At 34.6% G+C, this 17775-nt stretch overlaps 3 protein-coding genes across 12 annotated transcripts in view; 2 read left to right on the plus strand and 1 right to left on the minus strand.

The window, feature by feature from the left end:
- Positions 1-9414: 9414 nt before the first annotated feature.
- Positions 9415-11075, plus strand: LOC106325287 (probable aquaporin PIP2-4). The gene is made up of 4 exons (XM_013763324.1): positions 9415-9776; positions 10104-10254; positions 10407-10692; positions 10791-11075. The coding sequence occupies exons 1-4, from the start codon at positions 9476-9478 to the stop codon at positions 10902-10904; spliced, it is 852 nt and encodes a 283-aa protein (XP_013618778.1). The 5' UTR covers positions 9415-9475; the 3' UTR covers positions 10905-11075.
- A 2836-nt stretch (positions 11076-13911) lies between these two features.
- Positions 13912-17466, plus strand: LOC106327616 (protein disulfide isomerase-like 1-4). The gene is made up of 11 exons (XM_013765807.1): positions 13912-14533; positions 15383-15678; positions 15764-15882; positions 15960-16040; positions 16149-16238; positions 16328-16402; positions 16467-16535; positions 16607-16687; positions 16783-16917; positions 17003-17062; positions 17155-17466. Exons 1-11 carry the CDS (start codon positions 13980-13982, stop codon positions 17362-17364), a joined length of 1770 nt encoding a protein of 589 aa, XP_013621261.1. The 5' UTR covers positions 13912-13979; the 3' UTR covers positions 17365-17466.
- A 61-nt stretch (positions 17467-17527) lies between these two features.
- The window catches only part of LOC106327617 (E3 ubiquitin-protein ligase MARCH11-like), a 3021-nt gene continuing 2773 nt past the window's right edge, over positions 17528-17775 (minus strand). For 9 of the 10 annotated variants that reach the window (XM_013765812.1, XM_013765817.1, XM_013765813.1 and 6 more), the window contains one exon: positions 17528-17775. In XM_013765812.1, coding sequence (XP_013621266.1) covers positions 17699-17775 — 77 coding nt within the window. In that variant the 3' untranslated portion in view covers positions 17528-17698. The other variant, XM_013765809.1, reaches the window with a different exon arrangement.

A 17775-nucleotide genomic window follows, 5' to 3' on the forward strand; every position in this document is an offset into this window, starting at 1 on the left:
GACGCGTCTTCTTCTTGAGTTCGCGAGCGGGTTGATTGGGAACTCAAGCTGGTTGTGATGTGAACTGGAAACTGAGGTTGTCTAGGATCAGGAACACCTTAGGGCTGGAGCTGATCGGGTGTTTGTAAGCCGGAACGCAAGCAAGAACAATTTGGGATTTTTCCGGAATTAGGGTTTCCAAAAGACCAAGACGGCGCCGTGTATTGTTTCTGCGAGTGTGGGCGCGTCTGAGATCAGATCGACGAACGGTTTTCGCTGATGGATTCGTCTCGTCCAGAGCTTCAATTTGATATGTGGCTCGTCGTCTGGTTCCTCAGGGTGTGAGAGATAAATTGATCTTATGTTGTGCCTGGATTAGGGTTTATGTGTGACGGATTTTAGGTTAGGTTTTGTCTCAGGGTTTTGGAGTCTATCGTGCTGATAACGTGTTGTAATTAGAGAGTTTAGCGACTGAATATTTCTCTGTTGTTATTAATGATCAAGGGGGTTCCTTTATATAAGGATTACAAGATGAAGATAAAAGGAAAGTGTACATATCCTAATCCAACATGAAATAGGAAAAATACTAAAACATAATAACGGAAAGATTACATCTACTAAGAAAAAGAAAGAGTTTCCTTTTCTCTAAGCTTTGTGACCGTCTTTCTCTCTCCTGAAGTCGGCTCTCTCTCTCCTCTCTCTAGGCTTCGGCCGTCCCTCCATCTTCTAGGTATTGGACCGGTCTTGGATCGGGCTTGGTTAATGGCAATCCACTCCATGGTTTATAACACATATGCTTTAATAACCTTTACAATATTGTCATTCCCTAATATTTTTAGCGTGGAACTCTATTTAGATATGTAAAGTAAATAGTAAATAATATTCTAAGAGCATGATTATTAGGGGTTCTTAGTGTGGGGTTCTAACCGGAATATAAGAATCCGTCTCTTAACTTTTAACTAAAAAAGTTAAGAACCGGCTCTTAAAACTCTTATTTAAAAACCGGTTCTTAGCTTTTTTAGTTAAAAGTTAAGAGACGGGTTCTTATATTCCGCTAAGAACTCCACCCTAAAAACTCTCGATAATCATGTTCTAAGATATCTCTTCCACATTAATGTCACATCAATGAATACAAGATTAAAATAACTTACAGTTAAAAAGATCAATATTTGTAATAAAAACGTGCATATATAAATATATGTTAAATATATTTGAGTTTAATATCCAAGTCATCTTAGTTGGGCTGTTGGGCCACATAATTAATTAATGACATTAGGGATGGTTCAGCTATTGTATATAGTTTGATCATCTTGTTAGACGTGAATTCAATTATTTCTAGATAACTTTTATTTAATGGAACATGTTGGACTAGTTTAACAGAATATTGGATAAAGAAAAATAAATAAGGAGATGAAATTTGACATTGCAATTGAAAATATTAAATTAAGGGTCCAACTTAGTTTATGCAAACACAATATAATGTCTAAATGGAAGGTTAGTTGGACGGCTTAAAACAAATTTATCTTCCAATAATCATACAATTTTAATAATCATACAATTTTAAGACAGCTCTGTGTCTCCCACCCGTAATTATGTAATTCGGAAAATGTACGCATAATATACAAAACTAGGTGAAACCCGCGCCTTGCACGGAATAAGACACAAAATGAATATTATATATATAAATCACTTTTACATATTATTATTTATTTGTGTTCGTTACATATTATATTATGAAATAATAAATATATTATATAATAGAAAAACATATAATTATTATGTATATAATTAAATTAGAGTAGAACAAAAATCAAACAATCTCTCTTGTTTATTTACAATAATTTTTATTGGTAAATAAATAAATAAAATTATTTTATTTATTTTATATATTATATAATTAAATTTAAATGATATTGACATATATATATATATATATATAGTATATACTAATATGGATATTATGTACTAATATGGATACTTATTAATTGAGGTTTCATACTCATACAATTTTATTAACATTTGTATATTTTGTATCAAAAAAATTAAATCACTAGTTACAAAATTTTCAGTGTGAGATTTTTAATAATTTTAGTAATTTATAATCGTTTTAATAATTGAATGAAAACTTCGAAGTTAAATTATTAAGGTCTCAATACTTTTGCAACGAAAAATTTGAAATTAACATATTTATGTATTTTTTATATAGTATATAGTTTAATTTTCATATGATTTTATGATCATTTGTATCTTGTTATAACAAAAAACTAAACCACTGATCATAAATTTTTTAATGTGAGATTTTTAACAATATTAATAATTTATAGTCATTTTAAAAAATTCAAAATATAACATATAGAAAAAAATCTAATTTTTTAAATTATATGATTAATGTGATTGTTTAGGTTCTTTTAAGCATATAAAATTAAAAAAAAATGATGAAGAATACAAAAATTGTTATAAAATATTTATGATTTAAAATCATTAATTGTCATATATATGTTAATGATATTATATAATTCTGTAGCTTTTATTTAAGAAAGTAAATGAGAATATTTTTGTTCAGATGGACCAACTAATTTTTCTAAATTTTTTAAAAATCATTTTAGTAATGACACGTCACTACAAAAGATGTTGTAATGCTGCTCAATTAATATATAAGGATGGTAGGTTTGAATTCTTTGTCTTATATAAAGATATGAAATATGTTTTAGATTTTTTATCTTTATTTAATTTTGGCTATATATTTTTTAAATTTTTCAGTTCAAGATTATTCAATAGTAGTTTCAATAAAATTAACTAGGGATAATATAGACAAAGGTACTAAAAATCTTATAACATAAAGAAGAAGGAAACTCTAGCCTGCCAGCGCAACAAATAGAGAGAGGAGAACGCGACACGTGTCATCTATTTCAAAACGCTTCGTATAATTTATTTTGTGTTCTTTACGCTTACGTTTAAGTTCTTCTTGATTATGAAGAGTTAATGGCTGCTCTGTTTTTTGATATGCTTATGATCGAGCAGTGGAAGAGCAATCAATAATATGAGAATTAGTCGCGTAGGGCAGAAAAGAATGGCATGTGGAAGAAGCTTCATTGTTAAAGTAATACTATAAATTGCATTCTCATTGAGCTTCTTGCATCATAAGTAATATATTTCTCAGTAACATGGTCTGTTTTTGGATGATCTAGACCAGGTCACCTTCTACACTCCTAGGCATGACAAGTCAGATAATAGGAAAACAAAAGCTGCCACATGTCTCTCTAAGGTAGCTTTGTTTCTTCATGAATAAACAAGCAGAAGAAGAAGGCTAAGGGAAACCGGAACGTTATCTTCTGGTTGGACACAGACGGTAAACCGAATCAATTTTTTAACCATCCAAACTGTTTTTCCTAATCAAACTGGTTCTACTTAACCGGGTTATGGTGTTGTTGTAATATCTTTAAGCGCTTGGAATGCATTGGATTGCTTGGTGCAAGCAAATTTTATGTGTAAGAAACAAGAGGAGAAGAAGGTGGCAAGTAAAGTGATGGAAGATTTAACTCCATTAATGGAGCTAGAATAGGAGGAAGCTTTATGCTTGGATCAACAAGTTCTGGAACCAAATCTCCACCCATAAATGTAGACAAGACAATCAGTTTTTATATTTTTATTTTGCAATTATTATTGATCCCAATAGTCCAAAAACTACGGTTGATATTGAGGAAGCCTTTTTCTTTTGTATTTTTCATTCACTATAAATAAAAATTTCAAATTTCTTCTTGATTTTGCTTTTATGTGACAGATTAAAACAAAGGATTTTGTTTGGTATGTACAAGGAACTGTTACTTTTATGTTAATTTCATCTGCGATTAGTGTTTGATGTTGTTTGAAATGTCAATTTGATCTCTTCCTTTTGCAATGGTGCAGCTGAAAAGTTTCATGCAGGCATAAAAGTATTCAAATCTGCTTTAAAATTTGTGGCCAATATAGTGGATATTTACTCTTGGGTTGCGATAGCTACTGTGATTCTCGATATTGTTTGCGAAGGGAACGGTGGTACATGATCAAGCAACGGGCTATTGGTGATCACGAGCCACAAGAGCCACGGTAGTTGCATAACTGATTTTACATGTTTTTTCTGAAGTGTGGTTTTACATGTTTTTCTGAAGATTAATATTACATTTGAATCATTGAAAAATGGTAATAATTTTCATGAGATTAACATAGCATAAACCCATTTGAAATTAAGTTGTGAGGGTTTTAGGAAAGACTTGTTCTTGAGTTCATCCCCTAGGGTGAACCTCTAGGTTCTCCAACCAATATGATTTTGTTATTTCATATTCGATATATTTTAAAAAATGAAATAAAATATTGTCAAGTTATACTATGTTTTAAAAATATCCTATAAAATAAAATAATAAAATCAACAGGAACTAAAAAATGTCCTAATAAACAATGATTTTAAACTCATTTTCAAACGGAGATAATGTTTCATAAGCTCAAACCAACGAAAAGATCTCTAATCTCACAAATATTTTTTCTTTTGTGTTACTAAACTCAAAAACCAAAAAATTAATATTAAAATTGATAGAAAAGCAAAATGATAAATTATACATAATCAAACATATTGCTTAAAAAGAGTAAAATAAAATAAAATACAAACATCGACACACTTTTAAAGAAAGCAAAACGGCATCGTAACATCGTCTCTTGCACTTTTTAATTAAAAAAATTAATTGCAAAGTTTTGACGAACCGTAATATACAAGAAATCTAAAAAAAAATATGATAATGGATTACCTCAAATAAATCAAACAAAAAAAGTAAATACATCGTCTCAATAAAAATAAAATATTATATCATTCCAAGAATCACAATAATATAATTATGCAATTTGGTCAACAACAACTAATTCAGCTCTCGATATCATTAGATATTATATAAACAAAGATCACATGTAAATAATGTTACACAAAAACAGACAATTATTATCTTGAAACTAAAAAAAATGTCCATCTAAATACTTAATTACGCCAAAACCCCGCGCGAAGCGCGGGCTTACCCTAGTGAAGCTATATTTAAATTGTGAAAACAATTTTAGTATAATTTTACAAGGTAGTAAATGTCCATTTGTGATTATGGATACAAAAAGCTTAACTATCTTAATGTCCGTATATGTTTAGAAAAAAAACTTTGTCCCTAGTTTCCTTTCGTTTTGAAAAAAAACTAGTTTTTTTTTCTTTTTATATTTGGAAGCCTTTAAGCAAAAAAAAACTAGATTGTATAATGTGTTATTAAAAATGTTTGTCTGCCCTTAATTTTTGATGTGGAAAAATTAATTTCTCTTTGTATTTATTTATTTTTATGATGTGATTTGTTTCAAATTATTTCAATTAAAAATATTAGGTTATGGAATTACTTACTTGTATTGATCATTCTTGATGTACATATATAGTTAGAGTACAAAGATAAATAAGGAAGCTAATATACAGCAGTAATGATAGAGACGTTAGAGCATAATTATATGCTGTCTAATATATACTTTCTATATGTCTTACACACCCCCACAATACGGACGGCCGGTAGAGAGTCCGATCTTGAGAAGTAAAGAGTCGAATGTAGAGCGAGGGAGGGGTTTGGTTAGAACATCGGCTAGTTGATCATGGGAGGAGACATGTGAGACTCGGAGTTGCCCGGCTTGAATGTATTGTCTAACAAAATGATAATCAAGTGCCAGATGCTTCATCCTTGAATGAAAGACTGGATTTGCCGCCAAGTACGTTGCACCTATATTATCACAATATATCACCGGTGTGGTTGTTGATTTGATTCCAAGTTCAGTCAAGAGTGCATTCGTCCAGCAGACTTCAGCTGTGGTAGAGGCTAATGACCGATATTCTGCTTCTGTGGAGGAGCGGGAGACACCACTCTGTTTCTTAGAAGACCATGCGACCGTGTTACGACCAAGATAAACAATGTATGCCCCTGTGGATGTGTAGTCGTCTTTGTTGCCTGCCCAGTCCGCATCTGTGAAAGCATGAAGCGATGGAGTGTTATGCGCATGAAGTGTTATTCCTCTCGTCATTGTGCCAGCAAGATATCGAAGAATTCTCTTCACTGCATTCCAGTGTTCAGTGGTGGGTTTATGCATGTACTGCAACATTTTGTTGACTGGAAAGTCTGGCCTGGTTAGAGAGAGATATTGAAGGCTCCCGACAATGGCTCTATACTCTGTGGGATCGGCTAGTGGAGTTCCAGAGAAGAGTGTCAGCTGCGTCGAAGAGCACATAGGCGTGGCTATGGGATTGCAGTTCTCCATCTTCGTTCTATGGAGCAAATCTGCAATATACCGAGTTTGAGTTAGTTCATGCCTTTAGCTGTGCGTTGAACTTCAATGCCAAGAAAGAAAGATAGATCATCTAAGTCTTTGAGAGAAAATCTCTGTGATAGGGAATCTATAAACTTAGTCAAATGAGATGAACTATTCCCTGTAAGAATTAAATCATCAACATAGACAAGCATGTAAAGAAGAACTCCCTGTTTTCGGTAGATGAACAATGATGCATCGGCTAAGGAGTTGATGAAGCCAGCTTGAAGTAGGAACTGCTTAAGCTCATTATACCAAGCTCGGGGAGCTTGTTTTAGGCCATATATGGCTTTGCGAAACCGGCATACTGCATTGGGATTATCTTTGCTGATGAACCCTGGTGGTTGCGCCTTGTAAACCTCATCTTTTAATGTTCCTTGAAGAAAGGCATTGTTGACATCAAGTTGACGAATAGGCCAATTGGATGAGACTGCAGTGCTGAGGACTATGCGGATGGTTGCCGGTTTGACTACGGGACTGAAAGTATCATGGTAGTCGATGCCTGGCTTTTGTGTGAATCCTTTCGCCACCGGCCGTGCTTTATATCGAGCTATCGTCCCGTCTGGATTCCGTTTGATCGTGAATATCCACTTGCAACCTACAACATTAAAACATGTATCATCAGGCAAGTTCTCAAGATCCCAAGAGTGATTACCTATTTTAGCTTCATATTCATCGCTCATTGCTTTTCGCCAATGAGGGCTTTTGAGAGCTTGAGCAACTGTTGTTGGTGGTGTTTCCATTGTCTGCACCACTTTGGTATGAAGATTTAATTTTTGCACAGGTTTGCGTTGACGAGTGCTTTGTCTGGTCGGAGGCGGTGCTGGCTGTGGCTGTGGCTGTTGCACCTCTGGTACCGGTGGCAGCTCTGTCTCCATCGTCGTCGATGGTGCTGTGGTGACCGTAGGAGTTACAGACGGCGTTGGATCCTCTGTGGCAGGGATGTTGCGTGAACTCTGGTCTGAAGGTGGAGTGACAAGACCTGAAATATTATTAATAGGAGACACAAGCTTGACAGTAGGATAAGTCGAAGTGTTAGACTCATCATCGTTAGTGGTTTCTATAGGAGCTGGTAATGAAAAGGGGAAAACATGTTCATGAAATACTACATGTCTCGATGTATAAATTCTCGAAGTTGATCTATCTAAACAGAAATATGCACTTTGTGTAATGGAGTAACCTAAGAACACACATGGTGTGGATTTCTCATCCAATTTATGTGATGCATATGGTCGAATCCAAGGGAAGCATAATCATCCAAATACTTTGAGCTTTTGAAAATTTGGACTATGTCCATGCAAAGTTTGAAAGGGCGATATGAAATCTAAAACAGAGGATGGCATTCTGTTAATTAAATAAACAGCCGTAGCAAACGCATAGGTCCAATAGGACCGTGGCATTGATGCATGAGACAGGAGTGAAAGTCCTGTTTCGACAATATGTCGATGTTTACGCTCTGCAATGCCCTTATGTTCTGGCGTATGCGGTGCACTCGTCATGTGAGAAATGCCATGTTGAGCCAAAAAATTTCTCAGCCCAATATATTCACCTCCATTATCGGTATATAATGTTTTAAACTTGATTTGAAATCGATCATTCTTGATGTACATATATAGTTAGAGTACAAAGATAAATAAGGAAGCTGATATACAACAATAATGATAGAGACGTTAGAGCATAATTATATGCTGTCTAATATATACTTTCTATATGTCTTACAAAAAATACAAAATGTTGAACTAAAGAAACATCTATGAAATGACTATCTCAACATAGATTAGTGTTTTTCTCAAAAAAAAAAAAAAAGATTAGTGGAGACTCTGGAGATAGAGTAATATACGAATGTATTTTTGTACGGTCTCAACTAAATTTGTTGACTTGACGAAACAATTTTGTGCTTAACGAGGATTCGAGGAATTGCTTCCTTATTCTTTAGTATGTAATGTATCAATGAAATTAGAAGCTCAGAAAAAGGAAAAATAAAGAATAGAAAGAATGCGATGATTTCTCGTTGGTGAGTGTTCGTGTGGAGAATAAACTGCAAAGCTATCAACAAAAATCTCATAAAGAATTTGGTTTATGGTTTTCACTGGATTTTAATTGATTTCGAACACCTTGGTTATTTAACATGAAAAATAATAATGGCATGTAAGCAACTTGTCATTATCAAAGGTAGTCATTCTTCAACAATAGTTCCCTCGTGGTAATCCAGGGTTTATGTAATTCAACGTCATTACCTATTCTTTGTTTAAACTTTGTTTGCATCTGTTGAGTAGCTATTTAAGTCACTTTCGGATGTATTGTTGGTCTCATCAAAATGTAACGTCCAGCAAATATGTTGGCGGTTGTCTGATATTTTAAGCCAGTTATTGTCCATTATAACTTCTATGGTTAGTTTTGGTATAGTTTGCAGTGGTCATTGTGATTGTATAGTGAATCATTATAGCTTTATACAAATCTTAATGAATTTATCGTCAATACCAAGACGTCCATGGACCATGGAAACCACTATAAAACCAATAATGCTCTAGAGAAGATCTCACTATCAAAACATGTGACAAGTTGATTACAAATGGAAAAAACTCAAAGTCAACAATTGCTATAAAATAAGATACAGAAGTCTAAGATTATCCAAGTTTTAGAATTGCTCTTAAAAACATTGGTTTTTGTTATATGATATTCCAATAGGAGTTTAGCCATAAAGTGCTACCCTAACTAATCCCCCAAATACGACCAGACTGAAATTAAATCCAACATACCTACTTTATAAGAAAACATAAACGAATGTTGATATATAAACCAATTAATATCAAAACTCAGAAAGTTAAAACATAATGCTGCATGCAATTATGCAAATCATTCTTTCATAACATTTACAAAGTAATAGCAAATTTGAGATGTTTCGCATAAATATACCACCAGCTCATTTGAGGCATATACGGATTTGATATGATTCGATTCATCATTATTTATAATATATACTTAACTGTACACATGATTATATAATCACAAAATGATCTGTCTTATAATGTACTTATGCCGAACCTTTGCACAGTCTGCGTATATATATACACACAACTAAACCCAAGAGCTACAACAAACACTAAAACTCATCTATCTTTCTCTCTCCCTCTCATCATCATCTTTGGCCATGGCGAAGGACTTGGAGGTGCAAGAGGGAAGAGCGGCGAGGGATTACCAGGATCCACCCCCGGCCCCATTGTTTGACATGGAGGAGCTTGGAAAGTGGTCGCTCTATAGAGCGGTCATAGCTGAGTTTGTGGCTACACTTCTCTTCCTTTACGTCTCAATCCTCACCGTAATCGGGTACAAAGCTCAGACCGACACAAGCGCCGGAGGAGCTGATTGCGGCGGTGTTGGGATATTGGGGATTGCGTGGGCTTTCGGTGGAATGATCTTTGTTCTCGTTTACTGTACCGCCGGTATCTCCGGTACGTATACTAACGGTTCCAGTCACGGTACATAGATTGTCACATAACATATAAAGAGAAATATTATATAGTTTATGCAACAAATACATCAAAATATATTAATTGTATTAACAGAAATTTATATAGATCTCTTTGGTACGGTTTTAATTTCAATGTTTTGTCGAATAAATATCACTTTTAGGTTATCATATATATTTTTCTGTTCAGTTTGAATTAGTTTTAGATATGTTCGGTATGAGTAACTTCGGGTCGGCTTATCTAAATCAAGATTCAACCTTACATTTTAAATTGATTAGTTAATTTATTTGTGTTGTTGGTGTTTTATAGGTGGTCATATAAATCCGGCTGTGACGTTCGGACTGTTCTTAGCTCGAAAAGTGTCATTGGTGAGGACAGTGTTATACATTGTGGCTCAGTGCCTTGGTGCCATCTGCGGTTGCGGTCTGGTCAAAGCATTCCAAAGTTCTTACTACAACAGGTTCCATCATGTCTCAACACTCATGCGTCCAGATTTTAAAAGAGCCGATCAATTATTATTTTGTCTAAGCATCAGCCAGTCAAACCGTCTAGATATCGCTTTAATATATGATTACGATTTTTATTAACTAACAAAATTGTTAATAACACTAGATATGGAGGTGGAGCCAACCAGCTTGCGGAAGGCTACAACAAAGGTACCGGACTAGGGGCCGAGATCATCGGAACATTTGTCCTTGTCTACACCGTCTTCTCGGCCACCGACCCCAAGCGAAGTGCACGTGACTCTCACATTCCTGTTTTGGCGCCACTTCCCATTGGTTTTGCCGTCTTCATGGTTCATTTAGCCACCATCCCCATCACCGGAACTGGAATCAACCCTGCCCGTAGCTTCGGAGCCGCAGTTATCTTCAACCAAGAAAAGGCCTGGGACGACCAAGTACGTCATTAACCTTTTTATATGGATACGTTTTTCTATCAATTAAAATACAAATAAATTAATGATGTTTAATTATTTTACTTTATTTATTTGAGCAGTGGATATTTTGGGTGGGACCGATGATCGGAGCAGCTGCTGCTGCGTTATACCATCAGTTTGTTCTAAGAGCGGCTGGAATTAAATCTCTTGGCTCCTTTAGGAGCTCTGCTTAACTTGAATTGTTTTAATTAAGCCACAAGTTAATCTTTCTTCAAATGAGGATGATTACCTGTATTAAGCGTAAGCTACCTAAAGTTCAAAAAAAGAAGCGTAAGCTACGTGTATCTTCTATTTATTTCTATGTTCTGTTTTTATAAATTCTTGGAATTTTCCCATTGGTCGCAAACCTGGTTTTAATTAATGTTGCTTTAAAATAAATCTCAATTTCCGTTTTTTCATTGAGTAGAGTTAACGTTAATTTCATTTGTATACTACCTGTATCATTTGTTATTTAAATTTCAAGTAACAAAAAGTTGAATGAATAAATGAATGAACAAAGGTGTTTGTGTAACTTTGCTGGATAGATGTATTATTCTAGTAATTATAAAAGTATAAGAGTTAGTTTAGTCATTACATGTATGATTAGAGTTATTATAAGTAATTTCTCTTAATTTAATTATAAGAACTTCACTAAGAGATTACCAATGAGGTTATCCTAATTTCTTGAGAATCAATAGATATGAATAAAGTATACAAACACAAGAAGAGTGTCACAAATTTATAACTTATTTGATCTATATATAGACCATATATAAACAATGTCAATCAAAATGATTAGAGGGAAATTCCACAAAAGAGTGAAAATCAACAAACAAACAAAAATAACTGCATTAACCAAATTGGTTTTCATGACTTTTCTTCACTCATTCGAAAGACCTTTTCTTCTTTTGTCATTCATTGTACAATCATACAAATTTTCCATCTTCGACACAGTTCCATTGGGAACCTTAGACACTCTCCTCCTCCATTGTTTCTATGGTCTCTAATCACTGAAACAAAGGCGAGCCCCTTATCACCAGTGTTGGTGGTGACCAACCATCTTCAAACCCTTTTATTAGGGTCTTTTTTCACCGATCCTATCCCGATATTAGTATATTCTTGAGAACATCAGTTTCAGCTTTTCAAGTGAAGCATGTTTACCGGTATTTTTGCTCCTTTAACATTTTTGCCACTCGTATCGCTGTAGTAATTTTAATTTGTTGTTTAGCTGTCGAGTTTATCTCTGATTGTAACCTTTCAAACCTGTCAGACGTTTAATTTAATATAAGAGTTTGGTGCAAAAAAAAAAAATCAAGCAACAACTATGAACTATCTCATCTATTAAACCAATCAGATAAAACCCACAAACACACACACACACAACAAACAAAACAAAACAAAACCAAACATTAACATATATAACAGAGAAGAAAACATGACATACCTTACTCTTTGCTTATATGTGTGTCCATTGCAGGAAGCAGACTTGTTCATGGTCCAGCTTATTCAAACCTACCTGCTTTCTCTCCATATCAGCTTACGATTTTTTTCCACCCAAGATCATCTCTCGCTGACAATAGACCACCAAAAAACTTGCCATCGTTTTCACCTTCACCTTCAAAGACATCTAACGTAGAAGCAGAAACATAAGGAAGCAAATTTTCATCAGTTGAACACAAAAATGAGGGCCAATTAAATCATGCTGATTATTAAAAACTACTCCCTCCGTTCTGTTATAATTGTCGTTTTAGAGTTTTTGTTTTGTATCAAATTATTTGACGTTTCCAAACTTCTATGTAGAATACAGTGGTTTTTGACTTGTTTATCCTTGCATTAATAGCTATGAAAACAAAGGGAGTATAAAATAAACTTTCAAATCAATCGTTTTAGTAATATTCCGTTAATATTCCTTCATCCCGAAACATTCAAAATGCCAAAAAAGAACTTGTACCAAACATGATTTCAATTCCTGATATGTAGCCAAAATACACTAAGATATTATTAAACATCTACAATAACTATCTACTACATGAAGGTTGATGGTTGAAAGTGGCGGTTGAGGCTTGAAATTTTTAGATTTTGGTTTTATTTTCATTGAATAATTTTTTTCATTTCATGATAACTTAATTTTTCGTTTTATGATTTCATTTATTGGTTTTCTTTCTATCAATAACAACATATACCTTTCGTTTGACTTTGAATGATCATGTTTGATGTTTTTTTCTTATTTCTGAATCGATTTTACTTATGTTTTGGTTACAAAATAGGTATAAATCAAGTACTTTAAAACCGAAGAACCGGATGGAACCCAAAACCCGAAAGTACACCGGGTTGTACCGGTTCTTTGAAGATTTACTAACCCCGATCCGAACCCGATAAAACCCGAACCGGTCCCGAACCGAATTTTTATATAATCCGAATGGAGCTGATTTTGATAAACCCGAAAAACCGAGACCCGATTGGACAAAACCGAAATCCGATTGGGACCCCGAATGCCCAGGCCTAGGAAGTATATTATCATGTTATTAACCGATTTCTATTTCATCTCTTGTGCATGTATAGGCCTGATGGGAGAAGTAAACACAGATGGGATTAGGTGGATAAGTCAAAGTCTACTTCAAATTAAAAAAATATTGAGTTGCATTTCAGATAAAAAGATAAAGATATTAAAAATATTCTAATTAAAATATGTAAAATTTAATATAGTTTTAAGAAAATGGTCAAAAAAAATTACACATAAAAAAAATCATGATTTTTGTTATCTGGGCGGATCATTATTTATATGATATCGCAAATGAAAGAAAAATTTATGTTTTTACAATTATCTAATTAACTATGTATACTCATTTTTTTATATTTTTTATATTTTTTTATATGATATCACACATTCGTAAAAAAATAGATAGTTTAAGATGCAAAAAAAAAAATTTATTTAATGAATATAATATGAATGAATTTTACAAATACATCATTTAATAAAATAAATAATTAAAAACTGAAAATTCATATCATGATCTAGATCTAGTTTATAAATTATACTATGTAAACCCCTTAAATAAAATTTAGTTGCTGTCGGAAAAAAAAAAGTCAGTTTGGATTCAGTTACTAAATTCTGGTAGAGAGCCGCATTAAACGTGGTCAACGAAATAAGTACTTGCCGTAATAAACTCAAAACTCCAATGAAAACGACGACGTTACAGTCAACTTAAGAAACCACCTTTGTCTTGTTTTCTCATCAGTGTGATCAGAGAGTTTCGCACTAAAAAAAAATGGCGTCCCGCGTTCTCCTCCTCCTCCTCTCTCTCACCGCTCTTCTCATCTTCTCCGCCGTTTCTACTTCTTTCTCCGCCGACGTAGACGAGGAGGAGGATCTCAGCTTCCTCGAAGACCCCAAAGAAGAAGTCAAAGCTCCCTCTAAGCCACTTACCGACGACTTCGAAGGAGGAGAGGACGACGACGACGATGACGAAGAAGACGGAGAACATTTCTCCGATCTAGCCAGCCCAGACTCCGGTCCCTTCCCGGCGCCGGGTGTCGACGAGAAAGACGTTGTGGTCATCAAAGAGCGCAACTTCACAGACGTGATCGAGAACAACGAATACGTCATGGTTGAGTTCTACGCTCCGTGGTGTGGTCATTGCCAGTCTCTTGCTCCCGAGTACGCAGCAGCCGCGACGGAGCTTAAAGGGGACGGCGTCGTTTTGGCTAAAATCGATGCTACGGTGGAGAATGAGCTCGCTCATCAGTATAGCGTTCAGGGCTTCCCCACTATTCTCTTCTTCGTAGATGGCGAGCACAAGCCTTACACCGGAGGAAGGACCAAGTAAGTCATAATCTCGATTTTGAAACTAAAAAGTTTGAATCTTTTTTTTTTTTTTGTGATTTGTATTCAAAGTTCAAATCTTTAGTGTGAATTGAATTGAAACTTCAAATTTTTAATGTGATTTGTTTGACCAAAAAAAAGTGATTTGTATTGGAAGTTCAAATCTTACACTGGAGGCAGGACCAAGTAAGTGAAACTAAAGTTCAAATCTTTAGTGTGAATTGTATTGAAAGTTCAGCTCTTTAGTGTGATTTGATTTGAAAGTTCAAATCTTTAGTGTTTTTGTATTGGAAGTTCAAATCTTTGGTGTGAATTGTAGTGAAAGTTTGAATCTTTAGTGTTATTTCTATTAAAAGTTCAAATCTTTAGTTTGATCTTGTATTATAAGTTCAAATGTTTAGTGTTTTTGTATTGAAAGTTTGTATCTTTAGTGTAATTTGTATTGAAAGTTCAAATCTTTAGTGTGAGTTGTGTTGAAAGTTCAAATCTTTTTTTAGTGTGATTTGATTTGAAAGTTTGAATCTTTAGTGTGATTTGATTTGTAATTGAAAGTTTAAATCTTTAGTATATGGGAAGGCCATGGAAACATGGTTCTTGCTTAGATAAGTCTCCTCTGTTTTTTGATGTAAAACTAGATCGTTTGGCTCAAGCAACAGTCACTGTTAACAAATCTTTTTTTGGTTGAATTAATTTAACATTCTTTCAAAAAAAAAAAAGAGAAAGTTCAAATCTTCAGTGTGAATTGTATTGAAAGTTCAACTCTTTAGTGTAAATTGTATTACTTTGGCGTTTGTTGGATTTGTTTAAAGCTAAGGGTTTCTGATAAAGCTTACTGCTTTGTGAATTTAGAGAGACAATAGTGACGTGGGTGAAGAAGAAGATAGGTCCAAGTGTGTACAACTTGACGACGTTAGATGATGCTGAGAAAGTGTTGAATTCTGGGAACAAAGTCGTCTTGGGTTACTTGAACTCTTTGGTTGGTGTGGAGCACGATCAGCTTGCTGCTGCTTCCAAAGCTGAAGATGATGTGAACTTTTATCAAACAGTGAACCCTGATGTCGCCAAGATGTTTCACATTGATCCGGAGTCTAAACGGCCTGCTCTTGTCTTAGTTAAGAGAGAAGAGGAGAAGATTAGCCATTTTGGTTGGTTCTTTTAATCTTTATTACACCTTTTGATTTAGCGGTGTTGTTTTGCTTATTATGTTTTGGGGTGATTATGAATCTGCAGATGGGGAGTTTGTTAAGTCTGGTCTAGTTAGTTTTGTGTCCGCCAACAAGCTTCCTTTGGTCACTGTTTTCACCCCAGAGAGCTCCCAGGAAATTTTTGAGAGTGCAATCAAGAAGCAGGTGTGTCAAATGTTTCTTAAATTTGAAGATGGCTTAGTGAATTTACTAACATGATAACATATATGTTCTCTTTGCAGTTGTTGTTGTTTGCAACTGAAAAGGGCTCTGAAAAGGTTCTTCAAGAGTTTGAAGAAGCAGCAAAATCGTTTAAAGGAAAGGTAGGATGGAACACATATGTATTATAAAGATATAATCTTTGGAGCAACGATGACTAAATGTTATCTTGGTAAGGTTACGTCTAAGAAGCCCTTTGCTTGTTGCAACAGCTCATCTTTGTATCTGTGGATGTGGATAACGAGGATTATGGGAAGCCAGTTGCTGAATACTTTGGTGTGTCTAGTAGCAATGCTCCTAAAGTAAATAATTTCTTTTGTTTGTTTCTTATAGGTTTGAAAGAGTTGCACATTTGATATTTATACATCCTTTTTGGTGTGTCTGTGTCTAGCTTGTTGCCTTCACAGGAAATGAAGATCCTCAAAAACACTACTTCGATGGTGAAATCAAGTCAGATAATATTAAGGTACTTCTTTAAAGTTTCTTTTACTGGCTATAGATTGTTTGTTTAAAATGTAATTTTCTTGCAGATATTTGGGGAAGAGTTCTTGAGCGACAAGCTAAAGCCTTTCTATAAGTCAGGCCCCATTCCTGAAAAGGTAAAGAAAGAAGGCTGTCTCTTTCTTTATCATTCATGTAACACTGGACTTAACTTTTTTGGTCCATACAGAATGATGGAGATGTGAAAATCGTAGTTGGAGATAACTTTGATGAAATTGTCCTGGATGAGTCTAAGGATGTTCTTCTCGAGGTACTATTGTGTGTACCTTAGTCCGTTAACAAACTTATATGGAATGGTGGGATTCATGTTTTCTCATATTCTTTTGTTTAACATGAAAAACACAGGTGTATGCACCATGGTGTGGGCATTGCCAAGCCCTTGAGCCAATGTACAACAAGCTTGCCAAACATTTAAGAAGCATTGATTCTATTGTTATAGCCAAGATGGATGGAACAACCAATGAACATCCCAAGGCAAAGGTAAAAAACATCTTTAAGGAATGTATTAAAGCCTTCAAGAGTTAATTTTGTTTTTTCCTGGTTTGGACATAAAAACTCTTTGCAGGCTGAAGGATTCCCTACAATTCTCTTCTTCCCTGCAGGAAACAAGACCTCCTCAGAACCGGTAGGTTCTGCTTCTTGGCTGCAAACGGTTTTGTGTTCTTAAACTCCCTCTAAAACAAAGAATTGTTTTTCCTTTGTTTGTGTGTGGAGCAGATAACGGTAGATGCAGACCGCACTGTGGTTGGATTTTACAAGTTTATGAGGAAACACGCAACGATTCCGTTCAAACTTGAGAAGCCTGCTGCATCAACTGAATCTCCTAAAGCTACCGAGTCCACACCAAAAGTAGAAACTACTGAGACCAAAGGAAAGCCTGAGAGCACCACAAAGAGTACAGAAAGTGATTCCAAGGACGAATTGTAATCCCAAAGCTAAGCAAAAGGGTATGAGTTATACAAATACATCTCCTTAAAGTTATATTGTATGATAAAGTTATATTTAGTTTGAGTAAGACAAATTTCAACACTTGAATCTTGTTTCAAAGGCCAAATTAATAAAAATCTTGCCGTGCAATCTATAAATCTAATACTACTGCAAACCTTTCATTTCTAGAGATTGGGAAAGTTGCAAACTTACAATAAATGTAAAGAAGACAGACAAACAAAAGAAGAGTCTTTCCACTTTTCTTTTTTCTTATACAAACCATACACAAACATTTAACCAACTACTGTATACATGAAGATTCATCTTTGCCTAACTACGCGGCATTTGAATGATGCTGAGAGGTTGTTGGCGTCTGAGCATGGTTCAGCTGCTGCTGATCTAGGCTTCTGG

The sequence above is a fragment of the Brassica oleracea genome, chromosome C2, assembly GCF_000695525.1.
Source record: "Brassica oleracea var. oleracea cultivar TO1000 chromosome C2, BOL, whole genome shotgun sequence".
Taxonomy (NCBI): Eukaryota; Viridiplantae; Streptophyta; class Magnoliopsida; order Brassicales; family Brassicaceae; genus Brassica; species Brassica oleracea.